Source organism: Dermacentor andersoni, chromosome 4 (genome assembly GCF_023375885.2).
Source record: "Dermacentor andersoni chromosome 4, qqDerAnde1_hic_scaffold, whole genome shotgun sequence".
Taxonomy (NCBI): Eukaryota; Metazoa; Arthropoda; class Arachnida; order Ixodida; family Ixodidae; genus Dermacentor; species Dermacentor andersoni.
In genome coordinates, this window is record NC_092817.1 from 44,640,386 (window position 1) to 44,663,266 (window position 22,881).

General features: G+C 42.9%; 1 protein-coding gene across 1 annotated transcript in view; it reads left to right on the top strand.

Annotated features, from left to right (window-relative positions):
• Positions 1-15,491, top strand: part of Pgm2a (phosphoglucomutase 2) — a 46,801-nt gene extending 31,310 nt beyond the window's left edge. Inside the window, exons 11-16 of the mRNA XM_050184135.3 lie at positions 574-667; positions 1,670-1,799; positions 5,781-5,883; positions 7,588-7,674; positions 14,404-14,543; positions 15,103-15,491. Coding sequence (XP_050040092.2) covers positions 574-667; positions 1,670-1,799; positions 5,781-5,883; positions 7,588-7,674; positions 14,404-14,543; positions 15,103-15,205 — 657 coding nt within the window. The 3' untranslated portion in view covers positions 15,206-15,491. The remainder of the gene's footprint in view (positions 1-573; positions 668-1,669; positions 1,800-5,780; positions 5,884-7,587; positions 7,675-14,403; positions 14,544-15,102) is intronic.
• Positions 15,492-22,881: the final 7,390 nt, after the last annotated feature.

Sequence of the window (22,881 nt, forward strand, 5' to 3'; positions counted from 1 at the left end):
TTGATGAGATGCAAAGTAAAGGTGTGCCTTATCGCCTTGTGTGACTCATCTCTTTACTGCACCGAGAGGGTGACGCAACTAGCAGTGGCCTGCGAATAAGACGCTTTGGACACTACTTGCTGAAAATGAAATTGTTTAGACTCAATGATTTTGAGTACATGGTACAAACGCACATTGCCATGAGCTGCTCCAGCACCTTCACCGTGGACAGGTGTGCTGGGGGCTGTCCACGTTTCACATCCAAAATTAAATGTGATTAACTTTGCAATTTGCCAGCTTTGTCATTTCTGTGTTGCAGCGGTATGTGTTCTCATTTGTTTCTCGGATATTTGGCTGTACTTTTGATGGATCATTATATGGCCACTATTTTTTTTGCCGAGTTTGATGATTCTGTGCCATGGGTTATTCAAATTTAATACTTGCTGCATTCGAGTAGCCAGATGGTGAGCCTAGCTATAGCTGTCATTGTTGTTAAATATTTCACAAATACTTTTGTGTGTCTCAGTGAGACAGTAGGAACAGAAGCCACCCTACTCCATCCATCCCCATTTTGTTTATTCTTTGTGTTAACAGGAAACGCTCACTGGCTTCAAGTGGATGGGCAACAAGGCATGTGAACTAATGAAAGCTGGCAAAACTGTGTTGCTCGCCTTTGAGGAAGCTATTGGTACGTACAGATTAAAACATTTGCTGCACTTTTTCTAGTTCTGGGCATTCCTCAGTAAAGGAAGCACAGCAATTCGAGCATGTGGAATTTGGAGCATTCTTATGTTGTACCTTGGGTCACATCGGAAAAATTTCAATCACTGTTAGATTAACTAACAAGATAGAACTAGCTTAACACGAGTTAGTTTAGACTCGCAAAGTATTCTTTTGAAGCTCTACTTGTGTTCATTAGGTAGGAAAGTGTTGATTACTGGGAAAAAAAAATAAAGGACAAACTAAAAGCTTCTTTAGTTTCACACTGAAACATCAGTGTTGACACATTGGTGTGATGTCGCAGATTTCAGTCTTTATTTTTGTTTATTTAGGCCATTTTGGCACAGAAAAAGTTATCAAAATTTGCTATATTGAGTCTTTGGTTCCTGTAGAATAGAACGTAGTCCCTCTCTCTTCTTTTTTTACCGATTAACAATTAACTAGACCTGATAATAAGGTGCCGAAATGCATGGTGTCATGACGAGCTGGTGCAGAAACTTCATTGAGGTGGTGCCACCCGACTTTCATTATTGCATCGTTTCTGTTTTATCAAGCCTCGTACCATGGTAAGGGTAACCATTTTGCTATTGCAAAAGCATAATTTACTAATGCAGCCCAAGTTAAGAGGAAACTTTACCTTGGGAGTGTCCGTGGTCATCGATTGAGATTTGTTTGTGTTTGACTGTGCATGTGTGACACCGTGCTTGTTAATTTAATTAGTAAGAGAATGCTTACTGCAATTTATACACCTGATAAAACTATAAATCTTATTTCATGTTGGTGTTTAATAGACATTGTATTAGTGAAGGCCAAATGCACTTGGCCACGGTGGTGCGTAAGGTGATAGCAGTGGCTTTTCTTTTTCTTTTTTTGTTTATAGTATTAGCTGTTATATACTGTATGCGGGACAATGTGTTTATCAGTGCAGACTTTGATAGCGCATTGCCGATCGGCCACAAATTGTGTGCAGGTTACATGTGCGGTACGGCAGTGATTGACAAGGATGGTGTGAGTGCTGCTATGCACGTAGCCCAGATGGCTGCCTACCTCAAGACACAGAAACTGACACTGACAGAGCAGCTGAATGTCTTGTTTGACAAGTGAGTGCCATGGAAAACTACTTGAAAATTGAAACGAAAAGTGCAGGCGAGTGTTTCTTGGTGAAACGAACACGCACAAAAAATATATTTTAGTGCAAAAACAAGTATACGGACACTCAAGGCCCATTCACGCCACCGTTGCCACTGTCATTGAGCTGTGCCAAATTTTTTCATTATGTTCCTAAAGATACCTGCTGCTTAGATACCAAGAAGCGTCAATCTATTTTCCATCTGAGAATGATAGGTGATGTTGAAAATAATGGGGATGAGCACTTGTTCAGTTGCACATTCAAAATGCATGGGGAGCAGTCATGTGGGTGGGTGCTAGCCATGTCTTGATAATTTGCCATCCTGGACACTTGGCTCATGCTAATAATGTTCTGCCATCCACCTAGTACACCTGTGCGTGAAACGAATTTTATACATACGAGAAAAAGCTCTCCAGAACTTTATTCAAAAATACTGCAGTAGAATTCCTTTAAGATAATCTCAACGGGATCATGAAAACGTGTTCGTCTCATCAGAAGTTCGTCCTAAATGTAGTGATCCACAAAGCTCCAGATCCACCACGCCTCGTACACCCAGATCATCATCATCATCATCATCACCACCACCACCACCACCAGCACCACCACCACCACCACCACCACCAGAGAAATTTGCTGGCTTTCCATGATACTGACACCTGTACTTGTTTATCATTTTGGGTGAATGCTTTTAATCGTCTAACAAATGGTATTGCTCAATGCGAGACGCGCCCGCATGTGTCCGAAGTTTCTCGAATGTTATCGATGGTTCTATCTGCTTTCTTTTGTCATCGAAGTTTGTGTAATCTGATTGCATGTGCAATGCAAATTATGTAGAACTTTCTGGAAGACACGCGCACACCAGCGATTACTCTGAAACCTTCAGTGACTTATGTATAAATGCCGACACGCTTGACCGGCAGATGAGATTTTCGACAATCACCGACTGTGTTCCCCACTATTGTTGTTCTTTGAGTGTAGCCTATTTCTGAGGGCACAAGTTCACCCAATAAAACGCTAGTTTTCTCATTCACAGTTTTGCTGCTTGCTTCACCATCACTACCACATGACAATACAAATGATTATAGGTTATGCACGATTACATAAGTCATTGTGTAATCATTGCTTGCATGCTCTGTGCAGAACTGTGTGCTATCACAAAACCTGACTTTTTACTTCAGCTTCCTTTATAATTCTTCGATGAGATCATGTGTCGGGAGAAAATGTGCTAAATTATTCAGAACATTTAGCTCATTATGTGTAAGCACCGCTGGTTCTGTAACTCCTGGAAAGTATCCTCATTGTCATTATCGACTTGCAGCGGCACCTCGAGGATCTCCTCAATTAATGTTTCTATAGTGTCAGACCTACAGGTTTCCATGTCATCATTGATGTTGGCATAGCTGTTTATGCCCACAGAAACATCACTTACTTCTTAAGAGTCTGCCTGCAAGTCTGCCAGTCCAGGCCTCTCACTTAGTTGAGCAGCAGATGTTGGAAGATTGACATAAAAGGATCCTGAAACAATTTTGACGATACTATACAAATGTACGGAGTCATTAGGGTTGGTCCTTCTGATCATTAAGTGACACATTTAAGCACTTTGTGTAAAGCATGTAATTTATTATTAGGTCTTGAAGATATGCATCAATACTGATTACAGTAATACATTATCGAAGTACATGTAATACATTGCACATGACATATGAACACAAAAGGAGGTCTCAATGTCGCAAGACAGAGTGAGACCTATAAAACCATACATCAGACAGCAACATTTCAGTAAACAGTGGTAAACACAGAAAAACGAGTTATAAAAATGTTCAGTTAAGTAAAAAATAAAACATATATACATAAATATGAGAGCACTTATTATGAACATCAAGAAGCGTTTATGGGTTTAACAAGTATGAGCACAAAGCCTTTTTAAACATTTCAAAGGATTTCTTTTTTATACCTACAGGCAAGGAATTCCAAAATGATACTGATGAGAAGTTAGTGGCATCGCTTCCCTGAGGTTTTAGCTGCCAACTCACCATCTAGGTAGTGGACGCGCGTGACAGCTGTGCAAGTTATTCGATTGGCTGCCCTCATTATATCATCAAAAATTTTTCCTACATTATCGTGAACAAGTGTTGTTCGTAATATAGTTGGAATGTGTGTTAATTTGTTTCTATAAAAGAACCAGCAAGAGAATGCACGACGAATAATTATCGCAACACTCAAGTACTTCTGGCACACAGCAAGTGTCAACTGTTTGTGTTGCAACATGCTCCTTGTTGACGTGCACTGTGCAGCCATTGTTAGTCCCAAGGTTTCTTTTCGCGAGGACCATGAGTCATCCTTGTTACGTTGAGGGCTGCAAATCTAGCGACTAACGACATGTCAAGATGCGACAGCATGTCCCTCTGCAAGCCAACAGGTGATCGGAGTGACTACAGCACATCAAGCTGTCAGTATTCAATTGTCAGTATCTGAGGCAGATAGCGGAGAAGTTGGAAAGGCTTTATGCGCTGGCTCTAAGATACTGTAAGTAGATGACACTACTTCACATCATGACGTAGAGCCAACGAAGGCAGAGTTTAGCCCCAATCACTTGTTGAACAAGTTGAGGAGAAAAAGCATAGCTAGGGAGGAAGATAACTTGTAGTAGTTCGTAGGCTCTCTTAACATGAGATGCTTCACTCAAATTGTGGTGTGAATGTTTTACTCTAGCTGTACCCTGTGCATCTACAGAATTTGTTAAAACCATTTTGGGGACCTTTTAACAACCAAATTAGCATTTCACGTTAAGTAAATTTACTATGCGTTTGATCTATGAAAAACCAATATTTTTCCTTACATCCGAAAATTTGGCTTAAGGTTATTATTACTGAGAGTGCTGTACTTAAGTCACATGCCATTTGAGCCCTGACAAGGCTTAATCAAATACTGGAGCACGTGCCCATCTTAGCGCATGTCTCAATAGAACTAACTGTCCTTTGTTGCAACGTTTGTCAATGGAGGAGAGCCATGGGATCAGCGCAGTTCCACACTGCAGCGCTCTCAAACAGGATGTCCTCGATACGTGAGGTCATTGGTCATTAAATTGGCCATGATTTTACCTCATAAAGGCCACCATATAAGTTGCTGCTCATCCTTCCTTAACACCTTTGTCAAAACCTTGTATCAGTACTTATTAGTTGGCAGTTTGCAGCTGTAATCGTATGTTTTTCCATCCCGTGCACTCCTGCATCTGGCATGCTGTGTTCGCACTGAAGGTGATGCACTCAATGTTGGTTACGAACGGGCACACGGAAAAACCACAAACTGCGTAATAATCCCATAAGAGCTTTTCACTCTTAATCTATACGTAGGACAAATGTGTGGTGTGAGTGCACTTTTGCATAACTACAATGAAGCTTCAGAGGCACTGTCAGCATAAATTCTAATGCGAACAATTTTGAATCTGCTCCGATGCGGTGTTCCGTTTCCACGTTGACCTGCATTTGTACAGTGGCTTAATTCAGACTCAAAAGGGCCAAACCTTTTCTTTGGACTACTGCATACTTAGAAACCAGCTACAGAGCGATTTCATGTCATGCTCACTTCCACGTATACTTAAGTGTAACAGGCACTCTGATCAGCTATATATGTGTTTCAATTTATTCGTATCAGTACTGCTGCAGCTGGAATAAAAACTGGAGCAGGAAGTAGTTCTTGTTCTTAAGCTTTCTAAAGTTATCTTACGGGCCACATAATGCAACATGTGGCATAATGCTTCTTATTAAAGTGGGAAAGAAACTGTATGTGCACGTGTCTGGAAATTTGGATTGTGAGCTCTGTCTGTGTCTGGAATATTGTGCCTCTCACTGAAGCATAATCTGAGGGTGTGCAAAACAACAGAGGGTTTCCAGCGCTTTGCTTGCACGAGTTTAGTGTAGCAATAGCTTAAAAGTACATTTTTCTCTTTCAGTTATGGCTATCACGTGTCGAATAACTCGTACTACATCTGCCATCACCAGCCAACAATCCAGAAGATGTTTGAGCGGCTACGAAACTTCAGTGGCAAGGACACGGTAATATTAGTCTCAGCCACAGATGAATATTTCTTAGACAGTGTCTTTCTTGGCGAGTTATCCCTACTTTTTCTGTATCCTGTTTGTGTGTTCCTAGCCTCTATCATGGGCTGATCCTAGAGATAGTGCAGTCAAAGATGTCAGTTTTGCCAGAAAGGCAAAGCATCGATTGCGATAGAAAATTAGTAGACAGTCATACAAAGTAGAGATAACACTTTTATCGGCCATATCCACTTGTAAACATTCGCTTGCTAACGAGATAACAAGCATGGTGTCAGCGGGCACAGCAAACGAACACATCACACTCTATCACCTCGGACACTCGTTGCCGAAACACTAGCTGGGAGGGTGTTATCGCCCTAGGACTTCATACGGTGAAACCTCGTTAAACCGTAGTTGGCCGTAGCTCAGAAAAAGTATGTACTAAATGGTAGCACTGCTTAACCGAAATAGCATGAGATTGCCCACTTACCTGTCGCAAACGAAAGAGAGAGCGTGATGAAAGGGGAAAAAACATGCAGTATTTATTTACTTCGTGCAACAAAAATGTTATTTTTGTTTGATGCCGCCGCGGCCTAGCAGCGACGACAGCAGCCTCAAACTTACTGAAGCTGCGAGCCAGCTTTTCAACCAGCCCCCTCTTGGCAAAGACTCAAATTGCAGATTCCTTGTTAGTGTTACATATTCTCCGTGCGAGAGCGCGGTAGCGTTGCAGAAGTCGCGGGGAACCTTTTCATTGCGGGGTGCTGTTCTCTTCACGACGATTGCATTCATGAGGCTGACGTAACGTGCAGCTTCTGCTGCTGTCAGTCCTGAATCACCCATGCTGTCACTTTCTGTGTCATTCTTATCACAGTCACTAGGCAACACTTCAGCAAAACAGAGGCAATGATGGCGAAAAGTCGAATCTCGCAGTCGACATCTCTTCGCAGTCGCAGCAGCGCTGCCGAGCAACTTCTTCACATTCCAAATGCCACACGTCGTTGTCAGCAGTAGACCCATGTCGCGTGCCAGCGCCGACTTCTTTGTGTCACGTTCGACAGCACAAACAATGTCTAACTTGCTTATATGCTGAGCACCCGGCGTCTTTTTTATCCGAGCTTCGGCATGACGCAACTCCTCGCTTACCCGATGCCGCAATGCTCCATACACTCTCTGGGACGGCGCTGAAATGATGTTGATGTTGATGTGGCTTCACGTGAAAACGCACAGGGGGCTTGGAGGCTGTTCAGATCTCTGAGGCTTGTTGTTCTGCCGGGCCGCCCGATGGAGACGAAGCACCGCCGTGTTTGCACGACGAAAAGTGGAAACACTACGTCTTAACCGATACGTTTGCAGTAAGCTGGTACGGTTTATGCGAATACAATACACATTATGTTCAATGGCCGCTGAGTCGGCGATTCGACTTTACTACTTTTAAAACGAAACTACTGTTTAAGCGGGTACGGTTTAATGAGGTTTTACTGTACAGAAAATCATGGTGATGGTGATGGCGTATTTCTGCCATCGAAGCTGCAGGTGCCTTTGTTTGAGATGCTGCGGGCTTTTCAGAATGAATTTTATAGTTTGTACACCCCATTCCCACCCACAACTTGCTCAGGAAGACATTGTCTTCCATAGATGCCTCCTAGAGGTTCAGTAGCCTTCCAACTTTTGTATCTATAGTTATATTTCTTTTACAGAAGCTTGTCTTTTTTTGTGCAGTATCCACGCAAGATTGGGTCTTACACCATCAAGAACATCAGGGACCTGACTACAGGATATGATGACACACAGCCCGACAAGAAGGCAGTAAGTATAGCTTGGACTGCTTTGCAGAAATGTCAGTCTCGCTATGGATGTGTGATACGATCATGCGCAAGTGCATCCATGCTCACCATTGCATCAATGGTGTGGACCATGACGTCATGGCAGGAGGTCACTTATAGTATGACAGTTCATTTAGTCTAGAATGTCACCTTGCCTGGAAAGCCCAGCCAGCCATAACATATTGTGAACACATTGTATTTTCGTTGCTGTATCCTGTTCTATATATCTAGAATCATCAATTGCAGTGTTACACAATTGCCTTCACAAATAACTGTACTATACTGCAACAACCAAGCATATTTTTAATGCAAACTGGCACCATTGCCAGGTTGCATTACACATGCGTGTGGTACACACACACATGTACACATACACACACACACACACACACACACACACACACACAAATTGAGACTGAAGCTCCCTAAACGATTTTGTATTGTATGTTCAGTCATCACCCCTGCTGCTACATTTTGTTTAATCGGTGTGACTTGACTGTTTATGCAAGCACACCTGTATGAAACTTTGCCTTCAGCTGAGGCTTCATGACGCAATGTAGTTTGCATTGCCATGAAGCTGCACTTTAATGGGGAAATCTGTGCAGCAAAGCCATGCCTTGTATTAGTGCTGGTTATAGTACAAAAATACTGCATTTTCACTCACTACGATGTCACTTTCCTAGGTTGTGGCCTACCATCACAAAAACATACATGCAGCAGTTGGGCAACTTCTTATTTGATGCTGAAGTTGACTTGGTAATCAGTTGACAATTCACAGGTTGTAGAAAAAGCAATGAACAGGGAGTGCGGTTCTCTATGCTGTCTCTTGGGCAAGGCAGAAGTATCACTAATGGTATTCACGATATCTGGAAATTTCAAGGCCTGCTGAATGTGGAACTTCTGCCTTTTTGGCTGTCACTTGCGGAAGCTTTAAAACATAGGAGCATATGCTCTTGTAGAAACGTTTTACCTCAAGCCAGCTGGGGCAGTATCAAAGATCTATCAGCCTAGAGGCACAGATGCAGGTATCACTCACAATGGTAACCTATAGCCATGTCATATTTACACACTGGTTGGAATCAAGCTAAAGGTTCATATATTAGGAGCAAATGACCTTCACACTCAACTTTAGACTATACAAGTTATTAGCCCATGAGCAAATGACCAGTACTTAGAAACATTATAAACTAACTGGAATGGATTACATTTTTCAGCCTTTATATTGTCACGTAGAAGTGACGGTGAAGAAGGCAGGAAAACTGTGGTTAACGAAACTAGTGTTCTATTGGGCGAACTTGTGCCCTCAAAAGCAGGCTACACTCAAACAACAAAGATAGCGGCAAACACACTCGGCGATCGGCGAAAATCTGATCAGCAGGTCAAGCGTGTTGGCTTTTATACATCAGTCATAGAATGTTCTAGAGTAATCGCTGGGACCTGCGTGTCTTCCACAAAGTTCTACACTGCTCGAGTCGCGCATACATGCAATCAGATTACACAAGGTTCGATGAATGACAGACAGCGGATAGAACCATTTATAACATTCCAGAAACTTCGGATACATTCTTGGCGCATCCTGCGCTGTGCGATAACATTTGTTAGGCGGTAAAACGTGGTCGCACTCTAAAGATAAACAAGTGCACGTGTCAATGTTCAAGAGTAGCTGTCAACAACACTTCTGTAATCAGTGGCGCTTGGACAATTTTCTCTAGATGCAGGCACATATTGTCGCTGTCTATTGTGTTTTACACTAGTGTGATATGACACGCACAAGTTAAGAGTTCCCAATGCAGTGGTATCATTGGGCCTGTGGTATGGCGAACACTTTGATACATGCTGGGGCACTGTGCAGTGAAACCTCGTTAAACTGTAGTTGGCCGGAGCTTGGAAAAAGTATGTACTAAATGGTAGTACTGCTTAACCGAAATAGCGTGTGATCGCCCACTTACCTGCCAAAAATGGAACTCTGAGAGAGTGCGATGAAAGGACAAAATGCATGCAGTATTTATTCATTTCGTGCGACAAAAGTCTGCTTTTTCATTTGATGCCACGGTGGCCTAGCAACGACGACAGTGGCCTCAAACTCCCTTAAGCTGCAAGCCAGCTTTTCCCCCAGCCCCCTCTTCTCAGCAAACACCCGCATGAGGTTGACATAATGTGCAGCTTCTGCTACTGTCAGGCCTTAATGCTGTAGCTTTTCGTGTTGTCCTTATCGCTGTCATTAGGCAATACTTCGGCAATAACAAAGGCAATGATGGCAAAACGTCGAACCTCGGAAAGTTGAACCTCATAGCCGACATCTTTTTGCGGTCCCAGCAGACTGCCGAGCATCTTCTCATTCGCATTCCAAATGCCACACACCGTAGGTAGATCCTTCTCGCATGCCAGCAAGAACTTCATGCCATGTTTAAAAACACAAACAATGTCCGATTTTTCTTTTATGCTGAGCACCCGGTTTTTGTCCTAGCTTGCACAATGCCACAACACAGGCCACCACTAGCCAGCCACAACGCTCTCTGGCTCGGCGCAGAAATGATGTTAATGTTAATGTGGCTTCACCCGTTCAAGCGCCCTCTGCGTTTGCGCTTGGAGGCCGTTCTGATGCCTGAGGCTTATTCCTCTGCCTGGCTGACTTACTGCCCTGATTTCACTACGAAAAGTGCAAACACTATGTGTTAACCAATATGTACGCAATAAGCTGGTTCGGTTTATGCGGATACAAAACACATTATGTATGTACGATGGCTATTGAGTCGGGGATTTGACTTTACTACTTTTAAAACGAAACTACCGTTTAAGTGGGTATGATTTAAAGAGGTTTTACTGTATTGCCATTTTCCTAGGTGCATCACATAAGCTGGAAGGACTTGTCACAGTGCACCGCTATTCTTGTGCCATTTGTGCCTCAAGGTTGTGCTTGCTTGTTTGTTGGAAAACTAGCATCAGCCAATCAACTTTGCCTACTAAGTATAGTTAGCCAATCGCCTATTGGCACTGAATCCAAATGCTTAACTGAATCAGAACTGGCAAGATGGTGAATTCAACAGTATAGAAAACAAAGGTTCATTTTACATTATCAAACAAAGTCAATGTTATATTCATTTACATGTCAACTCTGTTAGACTAAAAGCAGGTTAGCTTCCTAAAGGGGCCCTGAAACACTTCTCTAACTAATCACGGAATGGCCTCACTCTTAAAGGACGTCATCCCACGAATCTCATCCTGCAAACATTTTTCGAATCCTTCTAGTAAAACTGGAGTTATCGCACCTGTACACGGCCTTCACTCTATTTTAGTCACTGCTTGTGTGCTGGAAGCTACACAGTGGAGAAGCCAAGGGGGCAAAGGCCTGCTTAAAAGTTGTGCGTCTTGGCAGCGAGAGGGCTTGCAAAGCTATGCTTGTTACGCTATGCAGCATGCAGCTGCTATCCCGGATGTCACATGGAGCAGACGCAGCTAATCGCAGCTGTCGTGTGTAGACTGGCATTGCAAAGATGAAATGACATTTCTGTCTTTTTTTAAATCGCAGGCATATATGTGTTTCATTTATTTAGCTCAAAATTAGCAATTATAGCATTACTGAGAATGTTCTTGCAATCACAAAATCATCCAGTAGCCATTGGTGGTTCTAGCTGCATGACGACATTGCAGAAGCAAGAGCAAGTGATATATTGCTATTTTTGACACTATATTCTAAATTCCCTGCTGCATGCAGTGCAATAATATTTGACTCGCATGTTCACAGGAGCCTCTTCTATAGATTAACGATGTTTTCTTACTATTTTCAAAAAGTGTTTCAGGATTCCTTTAAGTGACACAATATATGGTAAAGACGTGACTTGAGAATTTATTTCTTAAGGGCACAAGGCAGCAGAAGTAGTTCGCTGTATATACCGTATTTGCTCGCATAATGATTGCACTTTTTTGTAAAAAAAAATTGACGTAAATTCAGGGGTGCGATCATTACGCGAGTTAAATTTCCCTCGAAAAAAACATTTTTCATCCCACATTTGCTGCGGGATGACGACAGGTCAAGCAGGCGGCCATAGAGTTTCTCACTATAACACCTAGAGGGAAATCTGGTGCCACCGTCTATGGGAGTTTCCTAAGGTACGCTGTGCCATCATGGGAATGACGGTACATGTGTCTGCGAGGGTTGCGTTGGCTGGTGTTATAAGAGGCTTCGTCTAAAACATGGATATGGCTACACAAATAATGCGTTAAATTAAAATCTTAATAAAATATTTCCATTCAAGCATATTACATCTTCCAGTGAAGTTTACTCACCTACCATGCATAACCAAGCGAAGAAAAGCAAGAACAGACGACAAACTGTTCCAAAGCGAGCACGAATCTTGTCGTCTGTCCTCCAACTTTAGCGGCCCGCTGATAATTTTTACGTTTCATATAGTTGTACATGCAATAGCAAGTTCTCATAGTTAAACAAAACATGTTTTTGTGTAATAATAATAAAGCTAAAACAGCTTTTTAGGTGCCGTGTTAGTAGAAAGTTAATCACTGTGACAGAGGGAATGTTGCTTGCCTGCCTCTCTGAGAACGATGCCAATCCGAAGTCACAATATACCGGCATTCACATGCAAACCACAGCGCAGCAGCGCCAGATTTCCCTCTAGATAATATAGTGAGAAACTCTATGCAGGCGGCTACTGCTGTACAATTGCCCTGTAATACTATGGGAACCCAAAGCAAAAATGGCTGCCGGCGGAGCAAGCCGAACGCGCTGAACGCAATTTTTTTCTTCTCATGAGTACTTTAAGGGCATTGAAACAGTTTCTTCCATATCAGTAATGAGTAATATCGTTAATATCAGCAAGTTTGCAACAATAACATAGCCATGTCCACTTTGAGGGGATAGAAACAGAGATGAGCGTGCTTAGCTGCCAGTGACAGAGAAACACATGGCGGGCATTCTGTGGAAACTGCGGCATTTGTCTTCACTACTATCCTAATACGGCACATTTCCGCTAAAGGTGGGCGAATATCTTAGCTCTGTTACAAGTGTCGGCGTATGAATAGGGTACACTTCTAAATTATTAGTGTAAACGTGGCCACTATCGTTGCCGTTCACGATTTGTTGCATGCCCACGAGTGCAGATGAGAAGAATCGAAAGGCGCCTTTTTTGTCGTTGATGTTGGCCAAAACCATTGTGAAGCCTACAAGTAATAAAGCCAAGGCAAGTTTGGTTGTAGCATTTTTTTTTTTTTTTCTTGGAAGTGCAGAAAGCGATAAAAGAAATTAAATGGAGCATCTGCTTAACCCTTTCGCTGTCAGACCTTTCTGGCCGTGACGCACCCCCAGTGTCGGCTTGGTTTCAGGGAACGAGCATAACAGGGAATGAACATAGCAATTTATTTTTGATTATGATTGGTATACAAATAACATAGTCAATGCAATATGCACATTTCAGTGTTCTGTTTGCAGCTGTTGTTAGTAAACATCATCATCATCATCAGCCTGACTATAAAATCCCATCCGAATCTGACGATGCGGAACGCTCTTCCTCGCATGCGACTCTGTCCGAGTCCGAATCCGAGCTCGGCTCGTATTCTGAATCGGAATTCAGCCACCGCTCCGATGAGCAGACGAAGGTCCCGCACGCCGAGCCATCCGAAAGTAACCGCGCGCAGGGAGGATGCGCTTTCAGTCGCCCGCACAACGGAGAGAAATAGGACGTTGCGTAATCAAGAAGACAGAGGGAGATGGAAAAAGGCTAAACAAAGTTCGAAAGGCTTTACGTTTACTGCTGCAAGTCGGAAGCGAGGGTGCGGTGAGAGAGCGAAAGCAGTAATCGATTCACCCTTTTTGGAGAGGCAACGGCACGCGCGCCTGAACTTGACGCGCCGTAGCAAGCACACCAACAGAAGAAAAATAAAAACCTTCAAACCAGCGGAGATCGCAGAACAACCCTTGAACCCATAACCACATGCGCGCGACGCATGATCCAGCGAACGCGGAGCCACCGCGCCACTCGGCAAAGAGAAAGTGGGGAGTGGCAGTCGCACCGTACTCTTCTATACATGGACTAACACAGGTGGGGCAAATATACGAACTTGTAGAAAGAGTCAACAGATGGCGTGGCCAATCCAGGAGTGCCAGCTTTGCGCTCAGGCGCGAAATTTTGAACGCACGATAGAGAACGTACCGGTACGTCGGTGACACTGTGGGGGGGGAAGCGCGATGACGTACCGGTACGTCCGTGACAGCGAAAGGGTTAAGAATGTTTGGTGCGTGTAGACCACTTGGTATGTCTTCAAGAGTCGTTTGCGTGGCATTTGACAGCATTTGACAACTGGTAAGCATGATCATCATTAGCTAGACTTGGCACACGGCATATCGCTGTGACAAGGTCGGGGTGCCATCATTACACGGGAAAGAAAAAAAATCGAATTTTGATGACAAAATTCAGCGGTGCGATCATTACGTGAGTGCGATCATCATGCAAGTAAATACGGTATCAGGCACAGCTTTGACATGGGTATATATTCAATATTGCCAAGGCACTCGTAACAGGAAATCACTTGCATCTGGTTTGCATTCTCCTCACAATAGTGCTTGAGTAAAGATATGTATGTGCACATGCTCTGTTTGAGTAAAGGAATGTGGAAGTCTTTCTGTATGGAAGTGAATGTAGTTTAAGTGTCTAGAGAAACAAAAGTGCAGAATTTAAGTACAACCGTTCATTTGTTTCAGATACTCCCCACGAGCAGTTCAAGCCAAATGATCACATTCTACTTAGACAACGGCTGCGTCATTACCGTTCGAACAAGTGGAACAGAGCCGAAGATCAAATATTATAGTGAGCTCTGCTCAAAACCTGGTACTGACAGAAAGTAAGTCTGTCTCCTGCCAATATTGATTCCTAACCTAAACTTTGAATCTAGCTGCATATTTGAATTGAAAGCTCAGAAGACCTATTGGTTGGTATGTGCAATAATCAACTGAACCATACAAAGGCATTAAAAAGAAAGCATTTCAGTTTGAAAGTTGCTTAGGGGTTAAAAGAATTCAAGTAGGCATGTAAATATTGTGTTATTGTTATAAAATCTGTTACCTGTCAGACTGTCAGAACACCTGTCAAGACTTCGAACAGATGTGTGGACTTTCAGCCGTGATTGAAAAAAATCATGGAATGCATCGCTCTGTTCACATTTTTCTTTTATGGCACAGTTTTGTTATTGTGCAAATGCAAACAGGCATAACCAAAGTTATAGCACTGGTTTCACGTAAGACGTACGACGTAAGACGTACGCTGTGCCTGTGCATAGGTATGTTAGTGTCATATTTATTTAGGCTTGTATAGAAAGAGTCGAATATTCATATGCTAATTGTATTAACCATTGCATAGCATGATTCCCGCATCCTAAATGAATATGAACATTTCCCTTCCAGGTCATGGAAGAAGCTTGAGGATGAACTGAGTCACATCGTATCTTTGATGGTTCAAGAATTTTACCAGCCAGAGCTGAATGGCCTGGGTCCAAAAGCTGATTGAATAGGCAGCAACATTGTCTTTTACGTCCTTGTGGTTGGTTTTTAAATGCAGTCGATGTCATTTGTCATTTAGGAAGAAAGATATCTTTGTTCAGCTTAATCTGGATATTGTTAAGCTTCAAAAATAAAATCCAAAGTTACAGGTAATGAATGAAGAAGAAAGAAAAGAGCCTTTGCTTAAAATTTGGCAGCTATATTTTCCATATACAGTCTAGATTTATTTTTAATATATGACATTTTTGTCCATAAATAATGTGTTTATACAAAATAAATATTTCTTATTTTCATTCACCTGTGCTCTTCTTTAAATTGATGCTGATGCAGAAATTCTTGCATATTAGGAATTGAAGTCATACTCAATGCATACTATACATGCAAGCAATCCATAGCACAGCCTCTTATCAGTCTTTTGCTGGGATAGTAGTATTCAGAACACATGCTTCCCAGCCCTTGCTCTCTTATATGCATTGACTGATTTTAGGCCTCTCTACAACCATGGTACATCCTTATCATGTACGTTGTCAACCCATCGAACCATATCTTTGGTACTCTTTGACCAGAACTGGCCCTTGCGCCACAAAAACCCATTAATCAATCAATTATCTATCGTTTTTGAAGCCATTCCAAGCCATTCTATATCATTTCGAAAACTGTTCCAATGTTTGTCACTCCAAGAGTGACAAACATTGTCATTAGGCGCTGAGTAGGGCTGCTGAGCATCAGAGGACGAGTCATGCTCCAGTGTTGATTCAGCCCATATCCCAGAGGTGCAGTCTGTGTCAGAAGTTTCTGAGCAACCCTGAGAGGTACAACTGTCATGAAGGCACTGCTATGCAACGTAGTCATTAGCTGCATTGTTAGCCTGCACCAGATGGCAGTGCCTCCATCAGCACTGTCAAAAACAGCCTCGCTGTTTCATACTGTAAAGCAGGGGTTCCCAAACTTTCTGGCCTTAGGGGACACCACCTACCTTCCCAGAGTGCTGCAGAACCCCCCTGCCCCTATTTTTTTTCGCCATCGATGTCCTTATCTACAGTCTCGCGATGATTGTTTCTTTGTTCCAAAGACCACCAAAGTACAAATTCGTTGCTTCTTTTTTTTTTTTGGTGCTAAATTGAAACTAATGTAAAAGTTCACCCAAGGGGGGATAGGGTTAGATTGTTTTGACTACTCGTGAAACCCTAACATGCTGTTTGCAGAACCCAGTTTGGAAACCCCTGCTTTAAAGAGTCACGGAACAACACACTGCTTAATTAGCATAGTTAAGACAGCGGTTCAAACCTGCATGCTTCTGTGATATTTCTTCCCTTTGCTTCACATATGGATCATACATATTTTCTTTTCCTTTTGTTGAATAATACTATTCTTCAAGGTTGGCATCCGACAAAGATGCCTTGAGATTGATGAAACAGCAGTGACAAAATGGGTGTGATGCGTTAACCACCACCGCTGCCTCGTTTGCTAAAGAATCGGAAGGGTGTGCATATGTATGTGAGTGCCAGTGTGTAACTCATGATTATGAGCAATCGCTCAGTGGCTGGTCTCTGTGAGCTGCTGTGCGGGTCTCTAACATCATAGGTGGGGCATTATAGAGGGGTCTTGAAAGCTGCTGGAGAGTATGAGGTTTTGTGCAAGATTGTGCACTTTTGTCTCATGCAAAGGAATATATATTTATTTGGCTTGCATGTTTGTGGCAGTGTTGTTTACATTATGTTAACATGTTCTTCCCATTTTGACATTAAAGCACCCTCAAAGATGTGTAGAACCATTTAGGTTTGGTCCTGTGATGCCCTATTATCCAATGCACACAGGAAGTGCAAGTTTTAAGTTTAGAGACTGCAATGGACAGCATGTTTTAAGCATACCCTGCTGTGACAAGGTGCCTGTGGGGTCCCTGGTTTCCAGAGGCCCCAGTCTGTGGACGAAGAAAGGGTTCAGTGTGCATTGGCATCAAAACTTTCAACAAAGACTGCGTCTGAGGCGTCAGCTGAGCTGCCAGTAGGAATGAAATGTGCTAGCCCTGCAGTGAATTATTGTGGTACAAGGAGTGTGTATGGAGCCACATTTCTGATAACTAGCCCTCGCTGTTCTTTCCAAAACAGGAATACTGCTGCTTGTGCCGTAACTTGTAAACGTATTGTTTCATTTCCCGCGCGCCACTACGTTTATACAAACAAGTCTTGTATGCACTTTGTAATGGCTTCACCATTGCACCTATGTAACGCGGTGAAGCATGCACAATGTATTGCAGTGAAGGGAAATGAGAATTTGCGAAAGTACTATTTTTATTGATTTGGCGAACTGAAACATCAACACAAGGTTCCGTTTTACAACAGCTCCTATTGGTTCTGACCTTTCTTGCAACTTTTTTATTGGAGTTTCTTGACGGTAGGCTTTTGCGCTCAGACTAGAGGACGAAGACGGAAGTTTGGGCAAACACAGGCGCCGCTCGTGTTCAGTCACCTGTCTTCGTACGATAGCTTGAGCGAAAAAGCCTACCGTCATGAAATGCTACCAACTTGCATAAACCAATACCCTACATATGCATGTAATATGAGGGATCATCTTACTACAGGATGTTTTCAGGTACATTTGCATAGTATTTCTCCATACTGGTTATTACATAGCAGGAGTTTTGCTACGATCTCTGACTAAAACCAAGAAGAAACGTCTGTCACGAAATGGAATATTGTTGTGTTATTGCTGCGCCGTGCGGGCAGTAGGCAAAAATTTCCTTCAAACCCTCCAGGTGGCACTAGCTGCTAGTAAACTTCACAAAGGTGCGCGAATAATCGAAATTTCGAATACCATTTTGTTTCGAATTCACATTCGGTTCGTATGCTCCCTTGGCCGCTTCGACTACCCGTGGTAAGCTGGACTATAATTGTACTTTAACTTCTTTTTTTGCTTGCTAACGAATATGCGGCGCGGTGATTACTAGGTCGCCTTCCGTTGAGGGCGAATATCAATAACGCTGGTGTACCGTTCCTTGTGACAAAGTTAAAGAACACCCCATGGGGCGAAGATTAATCCGGAGCTTTCTGCTACGGTGTCCCTTGTAAACCATCGTGTATATCCGGGTTATTAAACTAATGTAAAATTTTCTTTTTTGACTAATTTCCTTTCCAAAAGTTGGTTCTTCTTTCTTTCTTTCTTTCTTTGCCTTTAAAAGTTGAAGGAAAAAATCACTATTCGATTGGATATTTTACGCCCTTTTTCGAATATCTGTATGTGATTCGGAATTTTCGCTATCACGACTTCGTAGTCGCGAACTTCGAAGCAGTGTGGCGTAGCATATAAGGTGTAAAAAAACGCGTTTTGACGGAGATACCGTCGACAGCGTTTGGGTTATGTCACATGCATAAGAACGCAAACGTGGGACACTAGTTCATCGACGTCATGATTAAATTTGGACTCAAGGTGGGCCGCGCTGTATATGTACGTACATAAACATGGCAACTGCGCTTTATACGAGACGTACGGGGGTTAACTGGAAATAGTAATATTATTGTCGTATTATTGTTAGTAGATTTATAGCTTTTAAACTTGTCTGCAATAACGCTGCTACCAGATAAAAAACTGCAGCCTGTTCAACAGCTGATTTCGTACGTGAAGGCTGGTGCGCTGTAGTATTCGAACGCTGGATTTTCTTCTTTTAAATTTTTTTTACCGATCAGTTAAAACGAAAAACGCACATTAACTGACAGGCCTATTCGCAAGTTGCCAGCTGGTTGAACGTAAGACATGAGCAAACGGCTAATCGGGAGCTGCGATCTACAGAGATACCATTGTTGTAACAATAAACTTCGCTGCACTCTATGTGTGTATGCGGTAAAACCAGCTTTCAAGTAACCGACCGGTCGCTTTTTACGAGATGCTGTTTCGATGGATAGATCAGTGTTGACACGATGCCTTTCTTGTTTGTCCGCTTCTTTTTTTTTCTTAATTTTCTTTTCAACGACGTTCGACATTTGTTGTCAAAATGGTACTGTCAGTTACATGTTCCTTTTTTTTGCAGAAGGCTTTAAAAGATGTCTATCTAGACCTCTGACGTTGTTACAGATAGGCCATGTGGCTAGGCGGAGATTAAGCGATAATTTCTCTAATTAGCCAAATACACGAATTAATGTCTAATCACTAAATTTATAGCGCATGCTGTAACCGCACAATTGAAGTATAGAAATAGTTGTCAGTTTGGCAGAAATCCTAAGACTAGAACCACTTTCGAGGTATGTCTCCAAAATCTGCTAGAAAGAGGCTTCGGCGTTTCCGTTAAGATCATCCCGAGCTGTTAGAGGCACGATTTCTTTTTTGTTTGAAACTGGTAACTGAAATGCCGCCGCATTTCGTAGCGCATGTTAAGGTCACATACCTATTGTCTATAGTGCCTATCTAGTGTCTATTGACTGCAAGGGTCCCAGAAAACAGGAAGAATGCAAACATTTTACTAATCCACAAAAAGGGAGACGTTAAAGAATTAAAAAATTATAGGGCGATTAGCTTACTCCCAGTATTGTATAAAATACCAAAATAATATCCAATAGAATAAGGGCAACACTGGACTTTAGTCAACCAAGGGAACAGGCTGGCTTCAGGAAGCAATACTCTACAATGGATGACAACCATGTCATTAATCAGGTTATCGAGAAATCCGTAGAGTACAATAAGCCTCTCTATATGGCTTTCATAGATTACGAAAAGGCATTTGATTCAGTAGAGATACCAGCAGTCATAGAGGCATTACGTAATCAAGGAGTACAAACCGCCTACGTAAATATCTTGGAAAATATCTACAGAGATTCCACAGCTACCTTAATTCCACACTAGAAAAGTAGGAAGATACCTATAAAGAAAGGGGTCAGACAAGGAGACACAATCTCTCCAATGCTATTCACTGCGTGCTTGTAAGAAGTATTCAAGCTATTAAACTGGGAAGGCTTATGAGTAAGGACCGACGGCTAATATCTCCGCAACCTTCGGTTTGCCGATAACATTGTTCTATTCAGCAATACTGCAGACGAGTTACAACAAATGATTGAGGACCTTAACAGAGAGAGTGCAAGAGTGGGATTGAAGATTAATATGTAGAATACTATGATAATCATGAATAGCCGGGCAAGGGAACGAGAGTTCAGGATCGCCAGTCAGCCACTAGAGTTTGTGAAGGAGTACGTTTACCTAGGTAAATTAATCACAGGGAACCTTGATCATGAGAAGGAGATTCATAGAAGAATAAAAATGGGTTGGATCGCATACGGCAGACATTGTCAGCTCCTGACTGGAAGCTTACCATAATCATTGAAAAGGAAGGTTTACAATTGGTGCATTTTACCAATACTGACATATGGGGCAGAGACTTCGAGACTGATAAAGGAGCTTAAGAAGCAGTTAAGGACTGAGCAAAGGGCGATGGCACTAAGAATGCTAGGCATAACGTTAAGAGACAGAAAGAGAGCGGTTTGGATCAGAGAGCAAACGCTGTTAGCCGGTATTGTAATTGACATTAAGAGATGATGATGATGATGATGATCTAAAAGAGTGGGCCAGTATGGCACTGGTTTGAGCGAGTTGGTCTCTGTGATCTGCTTTTTGTTTCTTTCTTTCTTCCTTTCTTTCCTTCTTTCTTTCTTTTCGTTAACGGGGAGGGGGGGCGGGGGGAGGCAAAGTTACGTGAAGAGAGACACAAGCGCACACTTCCAACTGAATCTTATTGATGAGCTGGCTGAAGTTTATATAATGACATGATATGACGTACAATCGACACGCGCCCGGTGTGCCGCGCCCAGGCTACGCCCCTGCGGACCTCGCGAACATAATGTCTTTTTGGGCCAACGCTTTTGACGCAGCACTGACGCAGTGTATTCCCACGTGATTAATTTCTGTAGCCCCGATTATCTTGTCGTCTGGTTCTGACGCTTGGAATTCACCGCGGAATCTTAGTTTTTGCGCAGAACCTGCCTTCATGGGGCAAATTTTGCGTGTGCGTTGACTGTTTTTAGAGAGCTTTAGATTAGGGGGACGCAAGTGTTGGGGTGCGCCAGCGCTTGAGGCCATGTTATTGCGCAAGCGCAGTAGTGTGGCCCCAAGCGCCATCTGGTACCAACGCTTGCGTCCCTGTAATCTAAAGTTCTCTTTTTTCTGCGTCACTAACAATGGCGTTCTCGGCGCGAGACACCTGGGCTGCAATTTTATGGAAATCCAGCCATAATGTCAGATTTTTTAATGGCGACAGTTTGGGCCAAGCAGAGACGCCGTTAACCGCCCGGTGGGTCAGTCATAGCTGACAATATGGCGGATGTCGACAATGTCCAGCAGCATAGTTAGTGCCCTTGCTCCAGTCCGTTTCCCTCAATGACGGCACAGTATATACTCGTACAATTCGCGGCGCGCAAGCGGCTTCAGGGGACTGGCAACGTACGCGCCGAATTCTATATATTCAATGTCTAGTTTATCATGGGGGACTAAACGTATACATGAGTATATCGGCGAGTAAGTTTCGCGTGCTCGTTGGAGAGAATGATTCACTTTAGCCTGGTTCGTTATATTCAGGTTCGACTTAATTACGTTTTTGAATCTGTGCGAGCGCCACTGACTGCTCTGAAATGTAAGATGGCGCATGCAAAACAGCAGACAGGCTTGAGCAGTGCGATTCGATCCGAAGAGCGCCGCCTGAGCTCGGTTTTGCTTTTTGGATGGATATTAGCACAGTAAAAGGATGAATGCTTCCATTTTCTTGTTAAAGTATATCGAACTTCTGCTTCTGCGCCGTCACAAATGCGATCGAAGTTTCTTATCGTGAACTTTCTGTGCTGTACGTATGCGCTTTCTTCGACGCGACATGACATAGACGTTTAGTCCTCGGGATCTATTAATCATAGATAATTAAGTATGTTATTAGTATATACAAGGGACAAAAAGCGGGGCATCATTAGGAAATTTTCAAGCATAGGATGACGCTGCAGGCAGGGTTAGTTGAAGACCTATTGAAGAGCCCTTCTTCCTGAAGTGGACTTTATGCGATGGTAATGATGATGATGGCATGTTACAGCAGGCCCTCTCCAAAGCGGGTTTCAGAATAAGGAGCAACGGACAGATGCTTTTGATGACGAAATGATGTGCAGATGTTGCTTCCTTGAAAGCTATTCTTGAACCATTTCTTGCAAGTCTTCTTGTTGTATACTACAAATTTTTTTCAGTTCTCTGCTCCAGTGCCAGATATGCGGCGAAGTTAGCACTGTCGGAGAGATTCAAAGAACTCGTGTCAGTCAAAGACCCCTGCTGTAGACTTTTAGGGTATGCTAGCAAATATACACGAGAAAAAAAAAAAAGAAGTATCGCTTACTTGCACGTCAAATGCAGTATCCACGCCGGCACTTAACTTCACATAAAATGTCTAAAGGAATACAAAGTCTGCGCATGAGTTGTGGTCTCGCCAGCAGGGTGCCTTCACGTGTTTCTTATAACTAGCCACGGATACGTCTTGTTTCCTGCCGTTTCGGGCGGCTAAGTGTGGGTATTACTTTGAGGCCGCGGTATTATTTTGAGCGTGCTGCTTGTCAGGGACGTTGAGCGTGCTGGGGGGCTGCGGAAATTGCTTTAATTGCCGGAGCTCAGCAGCGTAATTCCACAGTTATAAATGACCGCTCATATTTAAACAGGAACACAAGAACAGCTTTA